We start from the raw sequence: 27,807 nt of genomic DNA on the forward strand, positions 1-27,807 counted from the left end.
CATCCATCTGTTTTCTGTCTGCATCAAGGTCACACAGAGAAGTGGGTGAAGAGAGCAAGCCCCTCGCTACAGCAATTTCCACCTCAGATGAGCTGAAGAAGAATGGTGTCCTACCAGGCTTTCAACCAGGCCACTCATGCTAGGCACATTTCTATAGGGAAAGGGGCCATTGGAAAACCATCCAGATGCATGAACAAAGAACTGGTTTCTCTCAATTTAAAGAACCAAACACTTATAGCATGTTTCTGTCACACAGGATGTGACCAAACACCATGTACGGACGAATAATTTCAGCTCCTGTTCATCGCATTTCAGTTTCTGTAACTTCAAAATTCAAAACTGTTTACCGTAAACCACTTCATTTTGATCTGAACTCTGAGCTAGCTTGTGCAACACCGATCACAAGGGAAGATTTATTTTAATATGCTTTCTGGCTGAACTCTAACAGTTTAACTTGCCCTATTGATAAGGTAACGCCACTGATAGGCCGGCCAAGTGTTTAAGTTTACCCATTTGCCGTTGAGCTTCCAAAGTGATTTAACAGTTTCTATTTTTTGCCAAACCTGCATTTTTCTTATTAGATTTCAAATGTTTTCAAAATCCATTTACCAACATTATCTGGAAAAGCATTTAGTGACAACTTTTTAGACAACCATTACTTCTGCTTACTTCTAATAAAATCACAGCAACAGCCTTGTTTTTTACTGATGGTATGTGCATAGTGATTTTGTCAGACAATGTCACAGTAATAAAAATCTGGATTTTAACATTGCAGCACGGCAGCTTGTAAATGCCTCGGGCTGCTGGTTAATGAGAGGTCTAAATGGGTCATGTTTTGGTCAGTGTGTTTCATTGCTACATGTTCTGCTGCCTGAAAACAAACATGTAACACATGAGGAACAACAGCTTTTCTGGGAATTTGGTCGTAATAAAATACCGCATATGAGAGCACAGAGAGCAGGAGAGAAGCAAACAGATAAAGGGGCGAAACCTGGGCCAACACTGGACAGAATACAAAAACAACACGGCCCTGCCACACAGCAGGTTTTGACCTCGTCTCCTTTGTATTTTTGGAGACACTGGGTTTATCGCTCACATTTGAGTCAAATTACATCTACCAAAAATTCTTCAGGGTAATGTTTAGGTAGGCCTGGGTGATTTTAAATACCCAGCACCAGACTGGCTCCTCTGTTCACTCTGAATTGGAAATGCTTCAACACACTCAGTCAACTTACTATAAAAGACCAGCCTGAAACACCCCCGGGAGCTTAGCTTAGTGGAAACATCTTATAGAGACGTAATATGGAAAAGGGAAGGAGACAAAAAAAAAAACACTACCAGTGCTATTCATCTACTAAATATTTAGAGAATCATCAATATTTCAGTGTGAAAAAGTGTGGAGAATGTGTGAAGTGTGGCTGAGCGCCATTCACTGTAACATATTCATTCTCATGAGAGCTCAAGTCTCCTGGCTGTGGTCAAGACAAACAACATGTGACAGAAAAAATATATAGTCTATGGTGGTCTGAGACTATATATACTATAAGTTGTCATAGAATATTATTTTCTCCCTGCTTACTTTTATTGTGAAATCCTTGATCATTTCATTGTCTCTAAAATATGTTTAAATGATACAATCTGAGAAGGAAATGAAAGTTTTGGTTGAACTACAAAGAGCTCATGTCCACATTTAATCTGTGGTAAGGAGACAAAAGTCGACAACTTTCCAAGACAAAGAGTGTAAAGTCATGCAAGCAGCTCTGTGAGGCTGCACTCTGGCACAACCTTGTTTTGTTCTATATGCCAAGCAGCAGCTGTAATGATTACCATGTTGGACAATGCTTTTTAGTAGCCTCTCTTAGGGATGCTAACAGTAGCTAATTTTCACTTCTGGGGAGTATTTCATGGTTTCAGATTTTTTCAGTCTGGATGAACAGATGGACATTTCCATCCATAAAGAGCCATAGAGGCCAGATCTCCAGTGAAATTATTTATTATTTTTGCCTGATAGGATTAGATGCAGATGAGCTTCAGAAAACAGCAATCCACATGCACTACTGTATATGACAGCATCATACATCAGCAAACCAAATCTGTTTGTTGTGTTGGCAGTGGGGAGCACCTACCCCTTCATCAGTAACCTCACGGTCACTTCAGGTCCAACACATTCCACAACACACATTACTACCATACCTTTTAAAATAAGCATGTAAACACTTTTATTTTGGCCCCAAGAAAGAAGCAGGAAATTCTTTGTGAAATTGGAAAGTTTTCTCCTACAGGAACAAAGACTGGCTGGAGCTATAAAACACTTTGGCATCCATACACAAAGTCGGGCGCCTTTACTCTGTGTCCACTGACGGTGTTTAATTCCAGTTTGTTGGACAGGAAAAAGTTGACTTTTTATTGTGAGGCTGCAAAGACGGGTAATTAAAGACTGCATTCCTGAGCAGGCGGTTACCCCCGCACTCGTTTACTTTACAGCATGGGAGGCTGGATGCTCTTTACGGTACAGAGTCAGACCCTCCCCTTCTATTGTGGATCCCTATTAGAAGAGAAAACACCTGACAAGAGTATTGGCTGCCATGTTAGCTTTGAATAAACTAGCTCCAACCTGCTGGCCAGCGTTTTCTTGAAAACATTGCCATTTTCTGATTTTTTTCCTGTTAGAGGAAAACAGCTTTTTGGAGTAAATGCAGTGTGCTGCAGACTGAAGTCGCACCCTTACAGACAGTGCAAGTATAAATAAAAATGGAATAAAACTGACATTTTCTTCACATTGTTTCATCGAGGCTTTAATTTTCGACCTTTCCTCTCCAACCAATCCTCTATAGGCTGAGTCAAGCAGCTTATTGTGTTGCACAATTACAATGTTGGATTTTTAATCAGTGCATTACGTGTTGTTGTTGTTGTTTCCACAAATTGAGTTTCAGCAGCCACTAAACAGTAAAGAGACAGTGTTGTGGCTCACAACATCCCCATTAAGTCAGTACTGCTAATTGCGTGACTTGTGTTACTGAGCTATATAAGAATCAGGTGACACTAATAAACTAACAATGTTCGATGCTTTCCCCTATACGTGATGTCTTGTGTATTGCATTCCTCAAACGGAGCGGCACACATTAGTCACACTGTTTCACACACTAACCCAAACCACCTGTACCTCATAGCAGGAACATGTCTTCTTTTTTTTTTACAATGCACAGTTTGTTTCACAGCAAAAGCTATTTTACATCCTCCCACTTGTGACAGAGCGACTGCAGAAGCCACAGGCGTGAATCCTCCCTGCCGTATGAAAGGTCTTTACAGTAAAAACTATTATCTTAGAGCACACAGGGGCAGAACAATGGTTCCTTCACGGTAATGTGCATGGCTGATTCTATTCAACTTACCAAGGCTCTGAAAGGTTTCCTCCTCAATGCTCCTCTACTTGAAGACGTAACACTAGACTGGCGTTGTGCATTGTATAGCTATCACAATGCAGAGTGGTTACTCAGACAAATCTCAAGTGCTGGTTACATGACGCCATTACTGAACTGCAAATAATTCAATTAACCACATATCTTGATAGAGATGGCTCAGATACTGTATGAGATGCAGACATGAGAGAGGAGAGCGACTTTGCGGGCAGCAGTATGAGTTTGCTGGATGCAGTGAAGTGATGCTGTTACCTCCATTTGTGAAGAGCAAAGCCAGGGCACTGTTCTCCACAGGTGATGCAGGGCTGTCCTCTCTGTGGCTCATCCGCAGGGTTCAGCTAGGGACAAACACAAAACAGAGGATGATGGGTTCACAGCCTGCAGTTGCACATGCAGAACTTTTGTCCAGACAGACAAACAGACAGACAGAGCCTGCAGCTCTAAATGTCAGAGTCTCAGTGGCCAGCTGGGGACGTCCTCTGTGAGCTACTTCACCTACTGTTCCCACACATAACTTGTTGTTACTGCATACATTTTCAAAGCACAACAACAATGTGCCGATTTAACACATATTATAACCGGAGGTCTTTGTGGAAGTTAAAATTCCACCAGTTGAAACAGAGATAACATCTTTCATCACCCTGGCTGCTGTGTCGCTAATGAGGCATGTGTTTGGTGCGTTATCATAACAGAGTGGATGTAATATGATGCTCTTAGCAACAGGGGAGAAAAAAACAAACAAAAAAAACTTGACAACACATGAGAATAAGTTGCATGCTATTGTTTAATTAAAGCGCGTGTGGAGACGCGCTCTGGAAACTACTGTACCAAGCCAACAACTGTGTCTCTCTCGTCTACCTACCGATCTGGTGGAATTTCTCCTCTTGGAGCTGCGACTGAACATGACAGGCTGATCCCAGGACAGCTAAGGCACGGTTGTCTACCACCGACTCAAATGGCGCACAGAAGAAACTAGAGATGAGCGCGTGTTTGTTCTATTAAAACAAACAAAAAAAATCCCCTCACGACTTGTCCCAACGCACGGAGCCCTGGCAGCAGTCCTGTCCTATTAACTTCCCTCATTAATGAATGGAGTTGCGCCTTCCGGATCGCAGCTCCACCCTGTTTCCCCACAGCCAATGGATGAGCAGGGGAAATACTTTTTTTTAAAGGACAAAAACTATAATTAGGGTTAGATAAAAGCAGTGATGAGGTGGTAAATGACGGTGTGGATCAGTCCTGACGTCCAGTCTGAGAACACCTGAAGGCAAAAAATAAACCCTGCAATCATAGTGGAAATAAATGTTTTATGTCTCCATCATCCGTCAAACACTCCGCCTTCTCTTCACTTGCACCACTTTCGTAATTTTCCACTGTGGATGCGCAAAAAGGTTCAGTTTGAAAATGTCAGTACATTAAAAAAAAAAAAAAAAAACTTTCACACGAATCACGACACAACAAAACGCAACCTTGGCTCAGGGAGATGAGTTTTCTTTCTGTCTGTTCCCACTCTCAGCTCAGGCAGATCCATGCACCTATTAACTCTCCGTGAGCGTCTCCTAAATCACATTTGTTCAGAAGAGATTTATTCCTCTCCTCTATTCATCCCACCGCAAACATCTGCCATGTGCCCCATGGGGCGTTTTTCTTCCCTGTGGTCTGACAGCGTGGACTCTCTCCAGAAAGTGCACACTGTTTATCACTGGAGGGAAAAAAGGCTTTTGAGCATCACCGGCACAGCCCCAGTGTGAGAGTGCTCTGACTCACAGGTACATTTCACCAACATGTTCTTAAGCCATATTATTACTACTAGAAAGGCATTTCACTCTCAAGGCTTTTTCTTCTGCTCCCACTATGCAGCTTTCTAAAGTTCAGACATTCACACAACACTGTGGGATGGTTGTTGTGCACAAATGTGATGTCTCTCAGTGGGAGGCTGACTTTTTTTTCTTTCTTCTGTTAAATAGAGGTGGTTCTGCATTTGTATGGATGAGGATGACCCACACCTCTAAAACATTTAATGTGAAGGTCTCAGAGTAACTATACAGTAAGAGTCTGAGCTGTGCTTGTTGGCTGGCACTGCTGTGTCAGTGTGTTGCTGATGAGCAAAACAAAACAACATTTAAAAAAAAGCATAGATTGAAGGTTTAAATCAGAAAATGGTTTCACAATCATGATATTTAGTTTTTAATATGAACCTCTGTATGGATGGATGCATGGATGGCTGGAAACCAAAATCTTTTTCAAAGGGTTGATTGCAAAATATTATCATTATAACTATTAATGGTATTATACCAGTCAGAATTTAAATTATTAAAATGATAGCAGCAATAACTTTTTTCTATTCTCACACTCTTTCACCTCTTATCTCTTGTCTGAAAGAAAGAAAGAAAGAAAGAAAGAAAGAAAGAAAGAAAGAAAGAAAGAAAGAAAGAAAGAAAGAAAGCAGAGCAGAGCAGGTCAGAACAAAATCATCCTGCACTTTACTGAATTGAGAAAAAGAAACAGAGTGTATCTCTGCTTTGCCTCAAGGATGGACCGGTAACCTTGAGACACTCAGGTTGCACCAGTGGATAAATAGGGAAAAAAGCATTTTTGTCACACATCAGTGCTCCGAACAGAAAAACAGTCCTAATCCCATTCCACAGCCAGATAAACACAAACTGTATCTGGGCATCCAGACTATTTGTGCCTGCATGCGGGCCTGAGGCTGACTTACTACTAGGCCTCAGTTCAAAGTCAACCTAGATTACCTTGAGGAATGATGATGATAACGATGGTAGGGGGAGCTGACCCTGGGGACGCACGGCTTTCAGACTCCCCTCATTAAGTCTTAAGTTCAGTGTCTAAACACTGTTGGCAGAATCAAACATAGCGTGCATGCTATTTCAAGGAGCTACGCAAAAAAAAAAAAAAAAATAGTTGGAAGCCACAAAAAATCTCCTTTTTTGGTTGTGCAGTGCAGTATACATGGTACACCGAACGTTGGTGTAATGAGCTGATATTGGGCTTTTTTCTTCTTTTTCTCTCTCTTACTGCAGCCATTGTGGGAAAAAAGTCTTCATTAAAGCTTGATCCAGGATTTTTAATGCTCTGCATTTTACATCGCATTATCTCAAATATCTTGCCAGTGAACTTTAGACCCGCAGAAGTCTGTCAGGGCTGATTTGGGTTCTGTAAGCAGCGGCTTGCAAGGTGCAGGACGTGACGTTCAGAAGTGTTGGAAACATCTAGTACAAAGGCCTGAAGCCTACAGCTGCTTAGGTCACCCATGGTCTAATCCCTCTGGGAAAGTCTCAGAATAACCTGCATACTGTACTGATGTGGAGGTACACAGACAAGTGTTGAGTGTGAGCATGTGTTTCTTTACTGTACTTGTCACAAAAAAAATGATTCATCTTCCTCCTCACAATGGAAAAATGTGATATCCCCTGTATCAGTTTGCAGAGCTATTGTTCACAGAACCGGTGTCAGATATTCCTTGTTCTCCGTCCACACCCACCTCTCTCTGTAAAGCTCTCGCCCCATTAACAACACATAATTCCCACCTTCCTTTATTCAGTCAGTAATAACAGTCTCTATGTGCTCTCTACTAGAGATACTCAGCTGTTTGCTTTGAGACCTTACCCAGCATGGAGTTAAGATGCTGGCAGTGGTTGGTGCTGCAGATCCCTGTTCAGCACCCAGACAGGTTGAATACCAACGAGGACGCAGCTTTGGTTGCACTGCAGCAGCTTCGGGCAAAACACACTCCCTGCACTGCTCCTGTAAAAACCATGAATCTACTCATTTACATTTAGCCACTGCTACAAACTGAGTAGATGTGTTACATACTTATATGTTAATACTGTACATGTATGCAAGTATTTTACTCTCTAAGACGTAGATAAAGGTCTTGAAAATATTAGTCTCACAACTAAACAAATGCTTAACTACAAAATAATGACAAGATCCAAAGTTAATATTTACAATTTCATAATGTTGAAAAATGAATATGAAATTAGAATATCAAGAAAAACTGCCTTTTCTCATGACTGTGTAAAACTATGTAAAAATAAGTTTTCCTAACATTGATGAAGACAGTGCAGTTTTGTAATGTTGAAATTACTGAATTCAGGGCATGTACATATTAAATTTTAAAAATTTTAAATTTTAAATTCTGAACAAACTCAGATTTTGGGGTCTACATTTGAAATTTTAGGTTTTGGAATTCAACTTATTTAATATAATACATGTATATTTTTAAGAATTCAAAAAGAACATACACTCAAAAAAAAACTAGATTTAACCTCCACAAATTCAGTTAGCTCAATTTCATTCTGAAATGAAAAAAAAGTAGAATTTTTTTTACATTAGACATTAAAATTTGATGGATGCGAAAGTCAAATGTGAAATCTGAATTCAACTCTTTATGCTCATCATGGTCTTCCATATCTGTGCATTAAGAACTGTACCAACTCAGTGGTATTTGCACACAGGTAAACCTGCATAGGTGAAAATACAGTAATAATAATAATAATACATTTTATTTCTAATGCATTTTTCATCAAAAAAAAATCTGGAAAAAAAAGTGCTACAGAGTTAAAAGCAAAGCATTAATCGTAAATGTAATCGTAATTTTTAAGAGTTAGGACACTTACCTCTGAGGTGTCAGCCATAGTTATAATATGTCTCTAGCACCTGCCCCTGCTAATGATGTGTCTCACTCACACACACACACTTATCATAACAGCTCCTGTTGCTGAAGGCTCTGTGGGGGTGGGAACACATTACACACATTTGAAAGTACATATTAACGGTGCAAAGGTCCATCTGATACATGATTACTTACATACGGTCACTTCTGTGACATATTATCTCCAGTAATGGATAACAAGAAATGACTGCAGCAGTTCACATGCAGACTCAGTTCGGGCTCTGCTCTGTTCAGATATGCTGCTGGAAACCTGGAGTGTGAGGGGAAGAGACAGTCTCACAGCCAGAAGTGACTTGTCTTTGTAATATTAAACCCACATTCAGCCAGCTTGGAGGAATTCGACATTACTTTCAAAAGAGATTCAACTATTCATGAGCCACATGACAGAACTCTTTATATTACATTTTGGCTTGATTTGTTCAGGAAAGAAGACTTCCCTCTAACTCTGTCAGTTCCTTTTTGGGACTATCTGATGTAATACAAACCTGCTGACAAGCTGCTGTCATCCGTCTACTCTGTAGAGGAGATATCTCACAGCTTTCATGTGAGTGCTAGAACAAAAAAAAAAGTATAAGAGAGTTGTTCTTCTACAAACTGACCCCTGGGATGTTTGCAAATCTACTTCAGAATCACATTCTTAAGTTTAGACAAGCCCTCTGGAGCTGTTGAAAGCTCCTGCCTCGCCAACCCTCCTTGCCTCTCGTTCCTTTTCACACTTGTGCTTATCCCCCTGGATAACAGCCGCTCTTTAAACAGCAGCTTACTCAAACTGTTGACAGACATTTGAGGAGTCAGTCCTTAAATGACTTGTCGGCTCCTATTTCTGTACGGTTCACCTGAGATTACAAAAACAACATGAAATACAGACCATGTAAGCTTGTGTTAAGCGAGTCAGAACTACTAAAATGTGCAGTTATTTAAATACATAGTCATTTCTAAAGTTTGGAAGAAGTTCAGAGATGTGTCACTGATAAAGATCATTCCCTGCTTCTTTTCCAGCAGACATAATAATCTCAGTGGCGAGTTATACTTATTTAGGAGGATCAGTGTGGACACCTGGTAGATGGCCTGACAATTTATCATTACAAGCATAGACAGACTGTTATGATAGTAGAACATGTTTCATTATAATTAAAGGGCCAGTGTGTGGAATTTAGGGTGATTGGCAGAAACAGAGAACAATGATCATAATTATGTTTTTATTGGTGTATAATCATTGTGTCCTAGTTTATAATAAGCCTTTCATACCTACATAGAGAGCAGGTCCTCTTCCACTGAGGTCACCATGTCATGCTGTTATGTTGCTACAGTGGCCCAGAATGGACAAACCAAATACTGGGCCATTTTTATGTAACTTGAAGGCCACAAGTTCTAGTAAAGGGAAGGGTATTCAGGCGGTTGCATATTGCAACCTCACCACTAGATGCCACTAAACCCTGCACACTGGTCCTTTCAGCAGGATACAGAGCAGGGATTTTATGGTTTCACTTGCCTGTCATATTTTTATGGTCTTTAATGCCAGTGATACAGTTAAATGATACTGGACATCAAGGGCAGACTGAACTTTAAATCGTATATCAGTGTGACAAGCAGACAAGTGAGCATGGTATTTGTGAGGCATTTTATTTCCTTCTTATTTTTGCCTTATCGGATCTCATACATAATTCATGCTTTTCATACGGCAGAACCAAAATCTGCTTATACCATTTATTAATATATGACATAGATATAAATAAATGTATTCACCAAACAGGAAATGTGTCACCAGACGGTTCATTTTATGGCAATACTGCATGGAAATTCATAGTCTTCTATGTTGAAAGCCTATGTTAAATAAATACTGCATAGAAAATAAAGCATATGTAAAGCGACTTTACATAGTTAACGTCAATTATACAAGTTCAGTTACCTGATTAACACGTGGCAAATAAGTACAAAAAGATAAATTCATTTAAATATCATAATAATCCCTTCATTTGCTGTATGACACCTGAGAACACTGTGGATTGATCTATATTCTGACATTCGCAATGAGTGAAGTGCATTTTTCATTTGTGACCATCAGTAAAACTGAAAATGTTTACTTCTCCATGCTTTTACAAATCATTCCATACTTGTTTAGTGGCAGATTAAGACTGTGTGAAATTCCCTTTGGCTGGAGTGTGCACTTTATGACATTGCGACAGTGCACTGAAATAGCACCATACAAAATGGCTTGTAAAAACAATTATACAATCTGTACATATAGTATATACCCTAAATACCTACTGTGCTCATATGGGCTTAACTAGTGTAAAGAATAACTTCTTCATGTATAATGTATTTCTTAATTTTTCAAAAAAAAAAAAAAAACTGCAAACATTTTTTTAAGAGATACAAAAACATACATTTACACAAAATAAAAGAGTACCCTGATGTTGTCACAAAGAACGAGAATAGTATGTACAGTTTGGACAGACTTTTGAAAACAAAGATGAAGAGAAGAACGTGAGGTACAGGAGGCAACGGTTTACAGGCAGCATCTGGACAGAGCTCACGCTGCGGGGGCTGTGAGCTCAGCAGCTTGAGAGGCGTCTCCAGGGCCCAACCAGTGCATTATTTCTCTGGAGTATCTGCAGGAATTTTACTGGCCTGAGGTGAAGTCTCTGTTTTCCGAATTCTTTCAAGTTGCTCCAGATAAGATAACCTGTCTGCTCGGTAAAAGCTAAAAGGCTAATGGCTCTCCCTGGTCACTGCACACTACCTGAGCGATATACAGAGGAATTTGGGTCTCTCAGATGTCTGGCAGCATAATCTCTCTCTCCGGTTCTTGTGACCTACAACCTTCTCCCTCTGAGCTGCTGAAGTGTGTGTGTGTGCGTTTGTGCATTTGTTTGTTATGCCTCAGTTTGTCTGTACATGGGTAAACTTCCCCCTAAATCTGCAGTGCACACACACACATGCACACACACGCCTATACCTACTGTCCTCCTATTTTCTATTTCAGAGTCTAATGAGACGTGTGTATGATGTGTGACTTTTTTCATTACGTAAACCTTTATTATCACTATGAGTGTGTTTTTACAAGTGCAGATGTGGTTGTCATGGAAGCAACACCTGGCGTTTCCCTGCAGTGTGTTACTGAGGCAGCTGTCACTAGTACAGCAGTTAATGAGACGGTTAAAGCGCTCTCTCTCCTCTCTCCCATCCAGCTGGACGAGGAACCGCAGCTGCAGTTAACAGCTGGAGAGATGCAGACAGAGCAGCTTGAACACCAGCCAGTGGGTTTTTACACTGTGATCGGCTACAAATACAACACCTCAGAAGTAAACTGGCATTAGAAGTGATTAGGTGACTCTTTGACCACTGTAGGCACTGAATTCCACAGCTGGACTGAAAGGCTAAATTAATTTACAACTGTGATTAACATTTGCCTGCAGCTTATGAAAGCCCACTTGTGGCTGGAAGGATGTGTGGACTGGCAATAAATGACTTATAATACATTCAAAGTAAAAAAATAAATAAAAAAAAGGCTCCTAACTGAGCCAAAAAGTTTTTAAATGGAGCTGCTTAATAGACCACAGTGTAGTACAGGACTCTTGCACCTGTGTATACATCCAGAACTCTTGCTGAACTGTAAAACAGTAAAAAAAAAAAAAAAAAAAAAGAGAACAATAAAGAAAAGACCCACTGATTGGAGACACCTAACTGCCTTTGAACAATAGGACTGCAATAACATTACTGGATTAAACACAGTTTACTAAACTGGTCCAAAAAGGAACATATGGCTGTAACACATGCAGTGTGGTGTAGCGACAGCGCTACAGAGTCCAAATGGCAAATATCCAAAATGGAAGGCACATTTTGGCAAAAAAACAAACAAAAAATGATGATAAATGCAACTGTGCTGTGTTTGCAATTGACAACAATAAAAAAAAGAGTTAAATTACATTACAATACAAAAATAAATGGAGAATACAATAAATAAGACATTTTTATCCTGATATGTACAGTACTTACACCTGATTAATTTACATTATGCACACATGGGAGAAAAAGAGGTCATGTGTAGGATGGATTTGGGCTGAAGTTGGCTGAAGCACCATAGACGAGTATGTATGGACACACTGAGCACCTGAAGAAGGCTGCCGAGATCATTAGAAATAAAAGCTGAAAAAAGACAAGGGTGGATCAGTTATTCTTATTCTTATTCTTCTTAGCCCATAAACCTTATCAGTAATAAATGTGATATACTTGATATTCAGTCTGCTGCTGGTTATTTGAATCAAATGAGTCCTATTGAACACTCAGCAGATGCATTAGTGCCAATCTGGATGTCTATGGGTAAATTGGTATTAAAGTGAGGTGTGGCTGCACATTGTTGCTCTCGAGACAGTGGAGCATGTGCTTAAAACATCAAGATTTGACCTCCAACCCCCATTTTGATTATATTTTTGCTTTTATTAAGTAGAGTTTAGTTGTTAGGTTGTGTGTACTTGATCAGTTTGGGAGTCTTAATTTCAATGAAGGTTTTAATGAAGGTGAATTTTAAGGATGCATCACCAACCTGTTGGATGGTCTCAGGTCTGTTCCAGTGTTACAGGCAGACTGGATCCCGGGGACGGTGTACATTTACCACAGTAGCCTCCACATATTCCTGTCACTCTGCTACCATCCTGTGGAGACAAAAGGAAGAACAACAGTTACATGTAATTGTACTGTTGCGCCCTCAGTGACCAATAGTATGCTTTTTATGCTTTTATTTTTGTAATACCATTATAGAGATTTTTCAGGATCACAGATTGCTTGTTATTCTTTGCTGTAATTTTCTGACGAGAAAAACCCTTTTTGAGGCATTTTCCTCCACTAATCACTAATCACCCGTTAGCGTGAGACACATCAGTTTTAAGGATCTGTAAAGAAAAAGCCTCGACAATACAGGATTGACTGGGTTATATCACTTCAAGTACCCTTGTACCCTTGTAGGGTACTTGTAGGGATCAGGGACAGGGTGGTTTTGGCTCTGCTGGAATTTGCTTTCCTTTTTAAAAGGATTAAAAGGCTGAGGCCCACCAGGCAGGTTATCGTCAGGTATCATTTTGGTAGTTACTCTCCACAACAAGCAGAAAAATACAAGCTAATTAATCACTACAACTTCACTGGCTAAATTTGCATGCACCATAATGGGCAGTTTCATACAAACACCTAGGGACAAAAAGAAAATTGTACCAGTCGAGCACCCGAAAAGCACTATCCCACGACATGAAAGCCACGGCATGCACTGAGTGGTTTGTCTGATTTCCTCTGGAGTGCTCTCCTCATCCCACTGCCACAACCTGGCTTCATTTAAACTGCCTGGAGTGCCCAGAACGGGCCGCCTCACTATGGATATCAGACTAAGAACACTTTTTGGCATCTTCTCTGCCTCCTGTTTTCGCCTTGCCAAAAAACACTTTCCAGCTTGATCTCCATTTCAAAAGAAGAGTGGGTAGAAGGGAGGGGACTTGAGAGGCCAGCTGCCCAATAAAGAGCCTTTCTCAGCAAGTTTATGGAGAAAAGTGGAGATGGGAATACAGAACCCACTTGGGATTATGACCACTCTAAACTCTGGAGACAAGAGGGCATGCAGTGAGGAGAAAGAACGAAAGGAGGGGATGAATACAAGAGGACCAGGACAGAATGGAAAAGATGAGGCACCAACAAAAAAGAGACAAATGGGTATAACAGAGAACAGTACAATAGAAAAAAAGTTCACTGAGATCACGGAATATTTTTAAGAATGTTATTCTACCAGTGATCAATTAATATCCCTTTGGATTATTAATGTGCCCAGTACAACCATCATTGTGGAACAGACTTGAACAGAAGTGATCATCATTCAAAATTCAATATTTTTCCCAGGATGTACATGTCATGAATCGCTATTACCTGTGATTTTCGTACATCAGCCACTGCGTAGTTGCCCTGGGAGACCCACGAGGTGTCCTCAGCCACCTTAAGACCTGTTCCTGAGAGGTTGATCCTGAACCGACCCTGAGAGAAGGGAGAGAGAGACACAGAGAAAGAATAGAAATAAGAAATCACATAGAAATGTATTTAACATAAGAAATGACAAAATCAGTGCTTTGACAAATAGACTTGTAAGTGTCTGATTCACCATGAGCAACAGAGAGAAGGAACAAAAGCATTAAAGGATCTAGGAAAGGGAATAAATACAGTTGAAATATTCCCAAAATGAATAACAGGCAGCAAGAGATTAACATAAATCGTCTCATTTATTAGAGACGACACAGAATGCACACACAATAAATATATTCTAAATACTAACAATAATTTTAATACAGTATCACATTTGAGAAAATAATCTCATTTTCCTTAAACCATAACTGACATGACACATTTGAACAAGAGCCATGGACTGGCTCTCAAGGGACTAATGGTACAATGGCAGTAAATCAGTACATCTGTTCCGAGCCTGGCACTGTGCATTTCTTACTCAATGGCATGTCTTACTAGGACACTTAAGGGGACAGAGTCATTATTAATGTAATTAGCTTTGTGCTTATTCCTGTCAAGTCAGCAGTCTGTTATGAAAAAGGTTATAAAATTACCAGCTGTTGCAGTTCTCACCTGTGGACAGTTGGCGGCGCTGTAGCAGTCCCCAGCGGTGGCAAACGGAACGTTTTTGCCTTCCCGGGTGAGAGCGAACTGCCAGTCTGTAGCTGATAAGATAATACAACAGAGAACACACTCATCAAGTATGATGTGAAGACCATTCTTGCAAAAGTTGCATCTTGAAATTTTGTTGTTAGAAAACCTTAGATGAACTTGTATAAGGATGTTGTACATCTGCTGCAATGACCCAGTCGTATGTCAGTTCACCTATACTAAATCCGGCCTTGGTTTTAAGGTCGGTCTAATGGTAATATCAGTATAATTCCACCTACTTAGAGCAGTTTCACTTAATCCCCTCAAGCCTTGTAATTGTGTGCTGCCTAAATAAACCTTGAAGACATCTTGATCCCATTAACCCTCATGAGCACAGACATAATTAAATGGCAAAGGAAGTTCTTATTTGAGAGTAATGTAGAGTTAGCATTGGCACAGGATGCTGTTGCACGTGTGTGTGTTTGTGAGTGTCATCTGCTGTTTGCATGTGCACGGGCCACTTACTGACGATGTTCATCTTGCTGATGTCCAGTCGGACTTTGGAGAAGGTGGTGACGCCAGCAGCGGTGTAGTCACCCCGACAGTCACAGTCTTCTCTTCTGGAGCCATTGGCTGGACACTGGGTGGGGTCATTTAGCCTGGGAAACAAACAAACACACACACATACACACACAGGCAGGATCCCTTAGTTCACTTTTACACTTAGATGGAATTTCTTCATTTACAGACAAAGAACGTTGCCAAGAGCCACTTGGGCATTTGTGATGAAACAGGCTGTTCTCATTGTTATTCTGTAAGCTGTTTACCTGAGGCCAAAGATCTCAGAAAAATTCTCCCCTTCTCCCACCATCAAGGTGATATACTCCTGTGGACTCTCTGTCTGCATTCCTGCACAGTAGACCTGAGGAGAAAAAGGGCAGAGGATGAGTATCAGGGGAAATAGAGGTGGGAGACCAGACGGAGTAGGAGTGGGGAAGTAAGAGTGAAGAAAAGGGGAGAATGGAGGAGGGGGAAAAAATGGCAAAAGTCGCAAGGAAGCACACAATAGAAAGGGAAGAGCAAAGAGATGATATTTACAAGCCCCTGAAAAACAAATGCTAGTGCATAAATCCCTAAAAATGACCCAAACTGGATGATTTTTCAAAGTTGTTTCAGCTGCAAAGAATTCCCACTGACCATACTTTATGAGGTGTGCTGCATCTGTTTGCAACCATGCACACCAGGTCAGTGCCAAAAGCCTCAGTGCTTTAATACAGAGTTGAATTTTAAGCCACCCACAGTGTGATAACCACTGCAGCAAAACATTCTGCCGGTGTCCAACTCATTTCAAGTGTCAAGAGAGAAGACATGAAGATTTCAACTGTCCCTCTCTGCTAATCGATAAAACCTCTTAAGGCATCATAAACTGTGCATGGTGAGATAAAAAAGATCATATAATCTTACCTTGAGTGCTTTTCCCTGAATACTGAGGAAGTGTTCGCTGTCTGGGAGGGGGCCGTTCATGCTCTGGACCTCCTGACAGCTGGAAGGCAAATAGCCTTGAAGACAAAGAAGAAAAGTGGAAATAAACACACTGGTGTATTATGAAGAGATTTAACACAGAAGAGACACTGCAGACTGCACACGCACGCGTACACACACACAGGCACACATGCACACTCAAATTTCAGCAGCTAAGTCAAGTGTGGCAAATCGCTGCATCGAATCAAAGAAAACGAAAAGCCACTCACTCTTTGATGTCCCATCCTACTGTAGGGGAGTAAATACATTGGGCAGTTAAATCTTTGATGTTTGCCTTGGATCATAAATATTTCACTGAAGGCCGAATCTCAGAGATGACTGGATCAAGTCGAGCAATACCTAATGCTGGAATTTGAGATGCATTCAGTTGGCCTGCGTGTAACCCGGGTAGCCTTGACCGTCAAGAGCAGCGCTTTGCTTCCAGTACTCACAGCTGGGTTTTCTGCAGACTTGTGTGGCTTCTGGCTTGAAGTCGAGAGAACACCTTCTGCTTTCCTGACCATCTGCTGACACGCACTGCACCGACCTCTCCATTACTCCGTCATCACAGCTCGCTGAGCACTGGAGGGGAGGAGGAGAACCGTGACAGGGTGAAAATAAAACTTGTGGGTGATGGTCTGTCAGCACTTTTCATCTGCAAAACAGCCATTTAAAGAAATTCTACGTCCATGTACATTTTCGTGTTTTCAAGACTTCAATTCAGTTTTGACCCAGGTTCAAGCTGCAGGTACGGTCATTTTTACGTTGGCCTTCATTTATGCAAAACTATGAAACCTCCGTTGTACCATATTCAAGGCTGATTTATTCATTTAAGCAATTACCGGTGACTAATGTACTACATTAGACAAGGGTGAATTTAGAAAACGATGAAAAATGAATAGTTTCAGCTTTTAATTAGTCTCAAGAACTGGAGGAAATTGGTCAAATTTACATTTATTAAGATTACAGCAGTTTTTGACAATTCACAACTCAAAAAATAAATTAGTTAGTTTTAGGAAACCGAGACTACAAACACACATGTCGCATCTTGATGAAACTCTGATAAATGACTGGACAACAAACACAGACTCACTCACCGGTCCCCAGATTCCAACCCTCCACTCCTGTGGCACTGGGCATGGGTCCAGATTACAAGGCATGTAGCTCTCAGGAGGGGTCCCGGGGCAGTTGGACAAAGACTGATGGCCGTACTCATAGTTGTCATTCTCCACATGCACCTCGCTGCAGGAGATCAGGCGCTGGCGGTAGCCCTGGCCACAGCTGGCTGAGCACTGGAGGAGAGAATAAATCACCGGCATGAACGGTATCCCTCACAGGAAACACGGGTGATTTCTGTCATTTCCGCATCACTGGATTCAAAGATGGTGATTTACATCAATAGTTCTTTTGAGGAATAAAGTTCTGCCCTTTTCAACACATTCTGACTTTCCACTATGAAGATCTACGAGGCTTTCAGAGGGACCATGTCGGGTACAGTAGATGATACGCAGCCTCTTGTGGCTCTCACCTCGGTCCATTCCCCTGTGATCCAGATGAATTCACAGGCGTGAGTGTTGCAGCTCTCTATGGCTGGAGGTCTGATCTGGTTCACACAGTACATCTCATGGACCTCCTGCTGGTTGTGGTCCACACACTGCAGGGCTCGTCGCCTGTGGCCCGATCCACATGACTTACTACACTGTAGTGGAGACAAGACAGAGACTGATGTTTTACAATGATCCCAAATCAAAACAATATGACATTCATTCATTCAGATGGATGGTTCTTTTGATTAAAGTGGACCCCATTATTTATGCACATACAGTATGGAGCAGCACATGCAATAAGGACGCTTCAGTTCAAGAAACCTATCATTCCTCAAAAGTATCAGTGCAATGGAACAGGAACTGTCAGAGGTTTATGTCGTCTTGTTAAAGCAGGACCTTCACAACATGGGGCGACGGGGGAAAGATGTCAAAACAGTGGATGAGAGGCGAGCGCTGTGTTGTTAAGTAGCAGAACCTGAGCTGAGGACATGGCTAAGTCCTGACAAGAGATTATACAACAGCAGTGTGTCTGCTGAAAGATCAGAGCTGAAATTCACAGGCAGAGAGAAACTGCCTGAAGTCTCAGCATCCAGAAGACGAGGATATCGCTAATAAAGTTAATTTTAGACTAATTAATGAGCTACTCCCTGAGCGTTACACACCCACTATCTTGTTTTATTGATAAAGAGCGGGACCACACAGAGTGCCCTGTGGAATGGCCTCAACATCTTGGGGGATAGACTAACATGTCTCTTGCTAAAAAGAGCTGAATTTATCTAGGATATAAAAATCCTATAATCATTTGGAAAATGGCCACTTTCTCTGGAGTGAATTGAACATTTCTACATAAGAAATACAAAAGAGGCAAAGTAACACCATGAAAATGTTGACCTGTGTTTTCTTAAGCCAAACAGGCTTAAACAAAGATATAGGTAAATGTTATCACTAAATTAGAGAAAGTTATCTTATATTTTCTTAAAATCGTACTACTATGAAAACGGTGCCTAAAGCATTTATCTGACTGGAGGCTCAGTGCCATGCTTGTTCTGTGTATCCCAGTCCATGAAGGACATCAGCTATTACGACATCCAAGTCTCTAGTATAATTCATGCCCTGAACATTTCAGAGAGAGCTCAGTGAGGCTTTCACTTGCGTCAGAAACACTCGGTGTGTTACGACTACAGCCCATTCCAGCTGGACTTCATCACTCTTAATGCACTGAACACTGTCAAACAACTGAAATACCTGGAACTGCTGTTATTAGTGGTGCTGTGTTGCTGTGCAGTAGAGGAACCTCAAGTTTCAGTATGTTTTTGTACTGGTGTGAGACAACGCTACAGGTAAAGAATCACATAATTTAACTTGTACAGTATGTTGTGCCTGTAGCAACAAGCTAGGCTATGGGAAATCACTGTAAGTGCATCAAACGCGTAGGCATGTTAACTCCTGCCAGGTGAACTGCTGTAATTACCTCCAGCTGTTAATTCGGACACTCGGGGAGGGAGCTCCAAACACTAATTAGACTCTCCTTTCAGAGAAGACATTTCATGCTGATCAGTGACCCAGATTCAACATCGCTCCAACACAGTCAAGAACAAACTCAACTGCAGCTGCCTGCTTTAATAATCCCAGCTCTCAACAAGGATCTGTAGCCTCTGGCCTACACAAAATTGCTGAATATTATTGAGCAGGAATGCATCCATTAAGTATAGCCTAGGTATGACTGCAACCTGATATTAGGACTCATTCACTCTGAGAAGCCTGAGATTCAAAGCATAGATAGATAAATTATATTATGCACAGACTACAAGTGACGATCCTTTTTACCATTCATACTTGTTGGTCCCCCCAAAGATGTGGTTACCCATCAATTTCTCAATAACATTGATGTCAAGACTGTACCTATACCTATGTGTGTGGTTTAAGCAGATTGACAATGACCCTGGAAACATGACCAACAACCAAACCAGCCAACCAAATTCCCAGAATAATCAACATCTCCAAGTCATTACAAGAAATAACTGAATGTAGCCTCCTGTAGTGTGTGCTCATGTAGGACCACTTCCCTCATAAAAAGAACTTGGCTGAGAAAATGGGTTTTCATAGCCTTTAATCTGGTTTTTAAGTAGCAGCATGTTGAGTACTCTCTTTAAGATTTAGATAATTAATAGTCATTCCTAACAGGTGTGCATTTACTTTACATTTACTGCCTCTAAAATCCAGTTATTGAATCACCATCGGGGGGCCAGAATTATCCATTTTACAACCAGGCTTAGGCTGAGTTAGAAAAAAAAAGAAAAGAAAAGAAAATGCCTGATCATCTGATTTTCATCAGGGGCACGCACCACCTCGCCTCCTCCCCTCTGGCCTCCACTGGCTCCGACTGAGACATCAACTCACTTGACCAGAAATGACAGAGTGAGCAAACTCATCCCCTTGGTCCGGTTCAGACAGGTCTTTTGTCTCGGGCACATTGTGTTCAACCGCTCTGGGCTGCGCTGTCTTCCTCAGCTTACCGTCTGCCAGTCTCCTTCTTTCCAGCGGTAGCGGGAGGGGCAGTCCGCGACCCGGCAGCTCTGACTGGACGCCGGTCTGGAGCGCTGCGAGCAGCCGGTCTCCGCCGGGCTGCGTCGGTCCCCAACCAGGCAGAACACCTCCCGTTGCTGGACGCCGTCGCCACATGATGCAGAGCACTGAGAGCAGCACAGGTACGAACTTAGTATGAGTGAGAGAGATTATTCAACCTTTATAAACACCTTTAATATGTATTACCTCCTGTATTACTGTGTATTAAACCGGATAATCACCGTTAAATATTCCCGCAATAATTGAACCATAACGATAGACAACGTGCCTCGTGAGCTATAGCCACGTAGTTTCTACTGTACGTTAACCATCTATTCATACAGCTATTTTGTTCCTATGTGGTGTGAAGATTGTAATATATTTAATATAATATAGTAAGATACTTAACTATTTTTAGTTTTATTCTACTCTAATTTATTCTTACCATTGTTTGCTTTATGCTAATTCTGAAAGTAATTTTAAATGTTTGTTTCTCTAATTTAGCATTTTTGCATCAAGCTTTCACATCTGTTTCTATAATGATAGCCTACCTAAATGCACATTATTAAGGAACTAACCAAGCTTAGAACTTTTTTTTATTTTTATAAAATGTTGATATTACATCAAATATTTCTTGGTATTCATAGAAAAGTGAAGAAATATGAATCCTGGAGCGTAGAAAGGTGGATTTCCCAATCTGTGCTGCAGCAATGTGTTTAATAAAAGTGTGTTTTCCTCTCCGCTGTAATACAGAACACATTTCTACAGAGAACACAGACAGCGAGAGAGGGACAAGGAATCTCTTTTGTCTTCTCATACTTCTGCTCTGCTGCTCGTCTAACCCACCGTGGAAATAATCGCACCATATAAACCATGCATGCACGTTCAGCTTTTGAATTTTAACAATTGTGTTCCTGCTTTTAAGAATGACATTTTAAAGTAACATTTTTTTTTGTCTTTTGGTCTTTTCAAACAGATGCTGTTGATCAATGTGGGTGATCTCCTCCATAACGAGGAAATGACAAATTACAGACATAATAATGGTAAATGTGTATGGTTTTGAAGGTTGTGTTTGTGTTTGTGTGCACATGAACACAAGTAAGACCACCATCATACAGCAACTGCTCATGTTTTTTCAGGGTTTAAAGAGCAGGAAATGGTAAACATATCCAGATGACTAACCCTTACCCAGTAGTGAGAAGAGAACCAAAGACTGGGATGTAGTAATACTTAAAGAATTCTACCTGAATCTATACACATATTAATCTGTAGGAGAAATTTACAACATTTCCTATAATGTGTGATGTGACATATTTTACTGCACGTTATCTGTCCTGACATCTTAGCCATTGCACCACTATAGGCAGCCTGTAGCGCCATGGGTAATCTTGCTGTACTTGGCTAAAAGCCTTGTGTGGAGTCTAAGTTTCTCCTGGCATGTGTCCCGCTGCACAGCTGTTGAGAGCACACACACACACACATCCTCTCTGACGTATGGAGCACATACGTGGCTCTGTACTCTTGGACACTGATGTGAATACAGTGAAAGAGGACGTGATAAAAGAGAGAGGGTGGGGGGAAGAACAGCGACATAGCAAGTAGTATTAGGCAAAGAAAAAGGGAATAAACACAAGGCAGGCTCTCCAGCTGCCCAGGTGCATTTTGTGAGTGGCAATGATGACGTTAGTGAATTGGCTCTTTAGTACTGTAGGTCTTTCAAAGACAAGACCGACATGTGGTTTCCATTGGGGAGGCAGAAGATAGGGAGAAAAAAAAGTGAAGGAGTATAGGGGGGCTTGAAAGAAAAGCAAAGGAAAAGAGCAACAGGGAGAGGAAGGATAAAAGGGACAGAGGGGAGAGAAAAGTGAGGGCCAGAGGAAGAGAAAATATAGAGATGAGAGGAGTAGATTTACACTTGGCTGGACCTCAGATCAAAGAGGGGCTGAGGTGTCACAGTCCCAGCATTAACACCACACTACCTCAGACCTCCGTTTGCAGCCGCCCCAGGCCTGTGAACAAACCACCATGTGATGTGTAAAAGCACCCTGCCTTAGTTAGTGGCCTGGCATGGTGCATAAATACAGTCAGGTTTAGCTGCAGATGTTTTCACACATATGCGTGTACTTGCCTGCAAGCTGATAAACATTAAAGTGGAATGAGAGAAGAAAAAAAACAGGCTTAAAGTCTGGCAGCGTGAGAATAAGAGAGGTAGAAGGGTGTTTTATAGCAGGGTCAGAGAGTCCTACCTCTCCCCAGTCACCAGTCTTCCACTTGGGGCATCGTAGACCTCGGCAGCGCCTCCGCTCGCCGGGTTTGGGGGACTGGTGCTGGCAGTTGTCCTCTGGGACTGGACGGCCCGACCCGGTCACGCAGGTCACTTTTCGGGACTTGAACCCTCTTCCACAGGAGGCCGAGCACTGCAGGATGTCAGAAGAAAGAAGCGGTTAAACAGAAAGGTATGTTATGTGGGTGAAAAAAGACTGTAAACCAATGATATTCAGCGAGAGGATTTTTTTTTTTGTTGTCAGAATTGTTCAAGTCAAAACAGCATTAATGAGATTCATAATGCACATTTTATTAAATGTCAGGCTTGACTGAAAACACATAAAAGCACAGCTTTAATTGAAAACAAGTTGGGTATGTCGATCATTTTGTGGCTGAACAAAAAAAAAAGGAAAGAAATGTCGGCAAATAGACCTAGTCCACGTGGGTAGCTACTAGACCAATGGCAAAGCATGCCCCATCACCCCAGCAGCATTTTGAATCACGTCCGGGTTCACCGAGTTACCGACAGTCTAACTCAATGTGACAGGCAGAGACACACACACACTCACACACACAGCAGCAGCAGCATTACAGGAGGGAGTGGAGACGGGCTGGACTGTGCTCGGATAATCAAAGGGGGCGTTGCATGTGGGGATGGATGGGAAGCGACAGGCTCAGAGTTGAACGAGTACGTGGCCCAGCGTGTGGTGCTGTCCTGACCAGCAAGGGACTGTACTGGACAGGAACACGCTGTGACCTCTCACCTCATTCAGGGAGGAGGAAGGGTGTGTGTTGGAGAGGTGTGTGTGTGTGTGGGGGGGGGGGACTCATGAAAGGAGGGGCTAATAAAATGCTTATTCCCCTTTTCAAATGCAGACATCCTTCACAATCCAGTTTGTTTTGTAATACACTAGATTTATTGAAATCCAATATTGAGTTGTGATTGATTTGTCATTTATTAAACTAAAACAGATGATTCAGTTTTGTTTTTTTTGCTGAAAAATAAAGAAAATTACACCTATCAACATTGTGCGAGTCTTGTGTGGATATCGTTGTGCATATATTTGAATAAAAATGACAATGACTGTGTTTCTTATATGTTTTTTCTATGACTTCACTGACAAACCACAGCACAAATGAGTGGCAAACTGACTTCACGATTACTCCTAATGTCGAAATATCAAATGGCACCAATGACCGACATCAGAGACCACGGTTGTTAATGTTATTGTCTGGCGTTAAGACCAGATACAACACATTTGTTTTAGATCAACGGTGGAAACCTGTGTCATCACAAGGGTAAACTGAACGTCCCAGTGAAGGTTCGAATAATTAAAGGAAAACATTTACAGTGCTGCGCTCAAATGTCAGGTCAGTCCTCAAAGGTTTATGTATGTTTTTACAAGAGCGGTCCTGCTGTTGTATTGTGCTGACATGCCCTCAGAATACCTTGGGAGTCAGTGTAAGTGGGGCAAATTAAAACACCATGTATTTCATCAGTATGTGAATGCACACCCCCACCCCCCACCTCCCCATGCAGGGTTCATTAACTCAGCCCACAAGTTCTCTGAGATTCTGTAATTATCCAGAGCAGTGCACTGATACAAACATCATTGCTTGCACACACTTGACCTTTACATTTCCAACTTCATGTCATAGTCAGCATAATTTTATTGACATCAAATAGTGTTACATGCCACAGTGATCTGATCACATGGAGATGTATCCTAAATGCGGTTCGGATGATGAGGAGTTTCAGACATAAATACGGTAACGCATATTTCAAATACAACTTTATTTTTAATATTCAGGGGAGGCACTATGTGAAATGAACCCCTCCTCTAAATGCGCTACTTGCCATTGTCAGCAGAGTGTTAGGGAATCCTATTGATCTCCTCTTTTTGTTTTGTTTTGTTTTCTATCCCTGGATCACAGGCAATTTCCCAGAAGTCTGTCTGTGCTGATGGGATGAACCAGGAAGGGGCCCCTCCCCAGATCAAACGGGACCCTTGACCTGCCACTACACCACTGCATTGTCTCGCTGAAAGCCCCCCTTATTCGAGTCACTGTCACTGGCCCCCACATCGGTACACTGTCATCAACCCGCATTAGACCAGAGTAGAGGGGCCTGACAGAAAGGGGCAAAGGGCGCTGGCAACTTCATAGCCAAGCACGCGTCACCAGGCGTCCCAGAAAAAGCCGCCGGGGTAGGCATTAAGAGTGAATGAACACAGTAAATGAGATGGGAGGTATATTGAGGCATTGTCACCCAGGACAAAGATCTACCTTGATGGAAAGAGCTTTGAACTCCTGACACAGACGGTAAAAGCAGGGTCGCTCAAAGAGGTCAGCAGAGGCCCTGACCACATAAAATAACAAGGATATTGCTCAGTGATTTGTGCATTTTCATTCAGGAAAAACAGCCCATTGAAAAGACTGGCAGGGAGGAATGTGTTATAAGCTATTTGCCAGGAACCTCTTTTTTTTTTTTTTTTTAATCTTTCAGCCAAAGTCAAAGTTAAAACACTAAATAATATAGGACATTTCCTCTTCCACAAATTCACTGTAATGACCATAAAGTCGGAGATGGTAATCTTGAATTAATGTCGTATACGTTTGGTGCTTGTTATTTCAGTTTCTGACTTTTTTGGACAACCAGATGCCAGTTTGTTTGATTATTTTCTTCCTTTTCCTTACTTTGCCATGACAGTGGCCTGCTCACTGCATGTGACAGAAGAGGTTTCGCTCAAATAAGAATGAAAAAAAGCCTTTGATGGTACCTCTACTTCACTTTAATCGTAACCTTTTCTGGAAATGAACAGAAATCCAACAAATCCATAAAAAAATTAAATATTGACATAACATTATAATGAAGTAACAATAAATACAAGTAATTACATAAATATACAGAAATCTTCTTGAAACACAGACTAATACTGCCATTTGTGAATAAGAGACATACAATATTCTTATTTCAAGAGCCTGTTGATATGGTGTTTATGCTGTACTGCTATTTGCATCAGGAGGTTGACCACAAGGAGTTAAACTGCCAAGACTGAAAGAAGAAACTAATAATGGGATGTGCTGTGTTAATACTGTGTCCTACTTTCACTGATTTGATTGTATGCTGCCTTACAGTCACACATGTGGGAGTCATTACAAGCGATAGCTCTCATTAGTAAATTATGTGTGGTAAAAATGTACTCACTGCTGAGTTAACAGGCCCTTAAAATAAGGTGTGATGTCAGTACAGACATTTATGACCAGGAAGAGTCAACTGGGTGGGCTGCAGCCAAAAGTTGCCCCTAACCACAGATTCTGGATCAGTTTTCACTGTCCTCAAAAGAATGGTAAGCAACGTGGTGGGAGATGACACACACCTTGGATCTGTGTTTAGGGCCATCAACTGCACTGGGTAGCCTCAACAACTCATGCTTAATCTTAGCCAGCCAAAATCCCTCCAGTGCAAGGGAGAGAAAGATACGGCAGGGGGGCAATCATAACAGAGACTGAGGTAGACACATTAGGTTGGCTCAGAGTAAGAGCTCTGGATACAAAACACTATTAACTTCCCCTGTGGTCACAGGTGTCACGTGTTCAAAATACAACATTTTAACAGCCCATTCTCTTAAAGGTCAAGCAAGTTGTTTGATGGACATTCAGAGACAATTCAACATTGTTTCAACACTTTGCATTTAGCTGATCAATCTGATCAATCCACTAACTGCTCGTGGAAAGAAATAAAACATACAGAAAAGGCAGCATCAAAAAGCAATGTGCCACAATAAACACCTAACCGACCAAAAAAATGTGATGGTTTATTTTTGATATTTATATCTTATATCTCCCTTGTTTGGCCAAAGCACCGTTGTAGTGTAGGTTATCATAGTTTAATGGCTAGTTGAGTTGTGTTTTGTTCCAAGTGAGGTATTGTTGAGCATAGCATATTTAGCAACTCCAAGTACTTACTGTACAAAGCAAACATTAACTAACACAATATAAATACACTCATATCAAGCACCTTTGGAGCAGAGAGCTTTAAACCTATTGTTTTGGCCACACTAAAGAAATCTGGGTCAAAACCCTCTGCCAAACTGGAATACAATGGCTATTAGTTCTAATTACCACAAACTCTGTGAGACACTTTATTTTACAGTGCTAGTACAGCTGCTGTTTGATGGTGTTTACTACTGATACTGGACGTTTCGAGAACTTTTGAGTCAGCAATTTCCTGCTTCAATATCAATGTCATTTTGGGGCAACACCGCTGCTGGTTACGTAACAGAGGGTAAATGCATAAACTGTAAAATAAAGTGTCTAAATAAAATTAGTAACTTCTCTATAAAACCACATGTGCCTTGAGACAAATTGAATTCTTAATACAATAGCCATTTCAAAGATGTATATAGTACAAAGATGTATATATAGTACACAGCCCAAATACAGTCCTATGTAAGTTGGTGCTTTTAATGTTCATGACAGAACACCAAACTATAATATGTAGCACCACATATTTGGAGATTATGGGCCATTCTTTGGATAATAAAAGAACAAGGCATCGTACTGTATATTCCTGATATACAAAAACATTCATCAGCATTTGCATATGAACAACGATTGGCTAAATGTGCGAATACAAAGAGCTAAGACACAAAATAAATCACTTTTTAAAGTTAATGCTATATACAAAAGATAAAAAGGAAAAATATCTTAATAAATTATCTTTAAAAACAATATTTTACAAAACTAACTTTGATTGTGATACAAAGTGATCCTGAATTTTTCAAATACTAGTACAAGGCTCATCAACAGTTTTATGGTAACTAGGACTGACAAAAAATGTTCTTATGGTCACAGCTGTCACTGAAGCATTTTGCAATGATAATGTTGTACTTTTTTTGGCGTATTGCAAGTGAGCATATCTTTGCCATTCAAGTGCAACAGAAATTAACTTTCCGAATGTCTTGAGGAAACGTTGACCAATCGCGGGCACCAGAGAGGGCGCAGGAAGTGGAGGGGGTTAAAAGTAAAAGTAGAGAAGTAGGGTGTCATTTCTCCAGTGCGAAAGCACTATATTCATCCAGCCCCTTTCAGATTGTTTATGAAAGCGTAAGACTACAGGTATTTGAAAAAATGTGAGGTTGAAAAACAAGATATAGAGTATTTT

General features: G+C 41.1%; 1 protein-coding gene across 1 annotated transcript; it reads right to left on the bottom strand.

The window, feature by feature from the left end:
• Window positions 1-12,674: 12,674 nt before the first annotated feature.
• LOC310985636 (A disintegrin and metalloproteinase with thrombospondin motifs 9-like) lies at window positions 12,675-16,695 on the bottom strand (the record flags this gene model as incomplete). Its single annotated transcript, XM_083971255.1, has 7 exons — window positions 16,494-16,695; window positions 16,207-16,301; window positions 15,570-15,664; window positions 15,268-15,401; window positions 14,725-14,816; window positions 14,023-14,127; window positions 12,675-12,770 (listed from the first exon to the last, which is right to left on the bottom strand). The coding sequence occupies exons 2-7, from the start codon at window positions 16,264-16,266 to the stop codon at window positions 12,675-12,677; spliced, it is 582 nt and encodes a 193-aa protein (XP_083827381.1). The 5' UTR covers window positions 16,267-16,301; window positions 16,494-16,695.
• Between the last annotated feature and the right edge of the window lie 11,112 nt (window positions 16,696-27,807).

The sequence above is a fragment of the Trachurus trachurus genome (genome assembly GCF_905171665.1).
Source record: "Trachurus trachurus genome assembly, chromosome: 5".
NCBI lineage: Eukaryota > Metazoa > Chordata > Actinopteri > Carangiformes > Carangidae > Trachurus > Trachurus trachurus.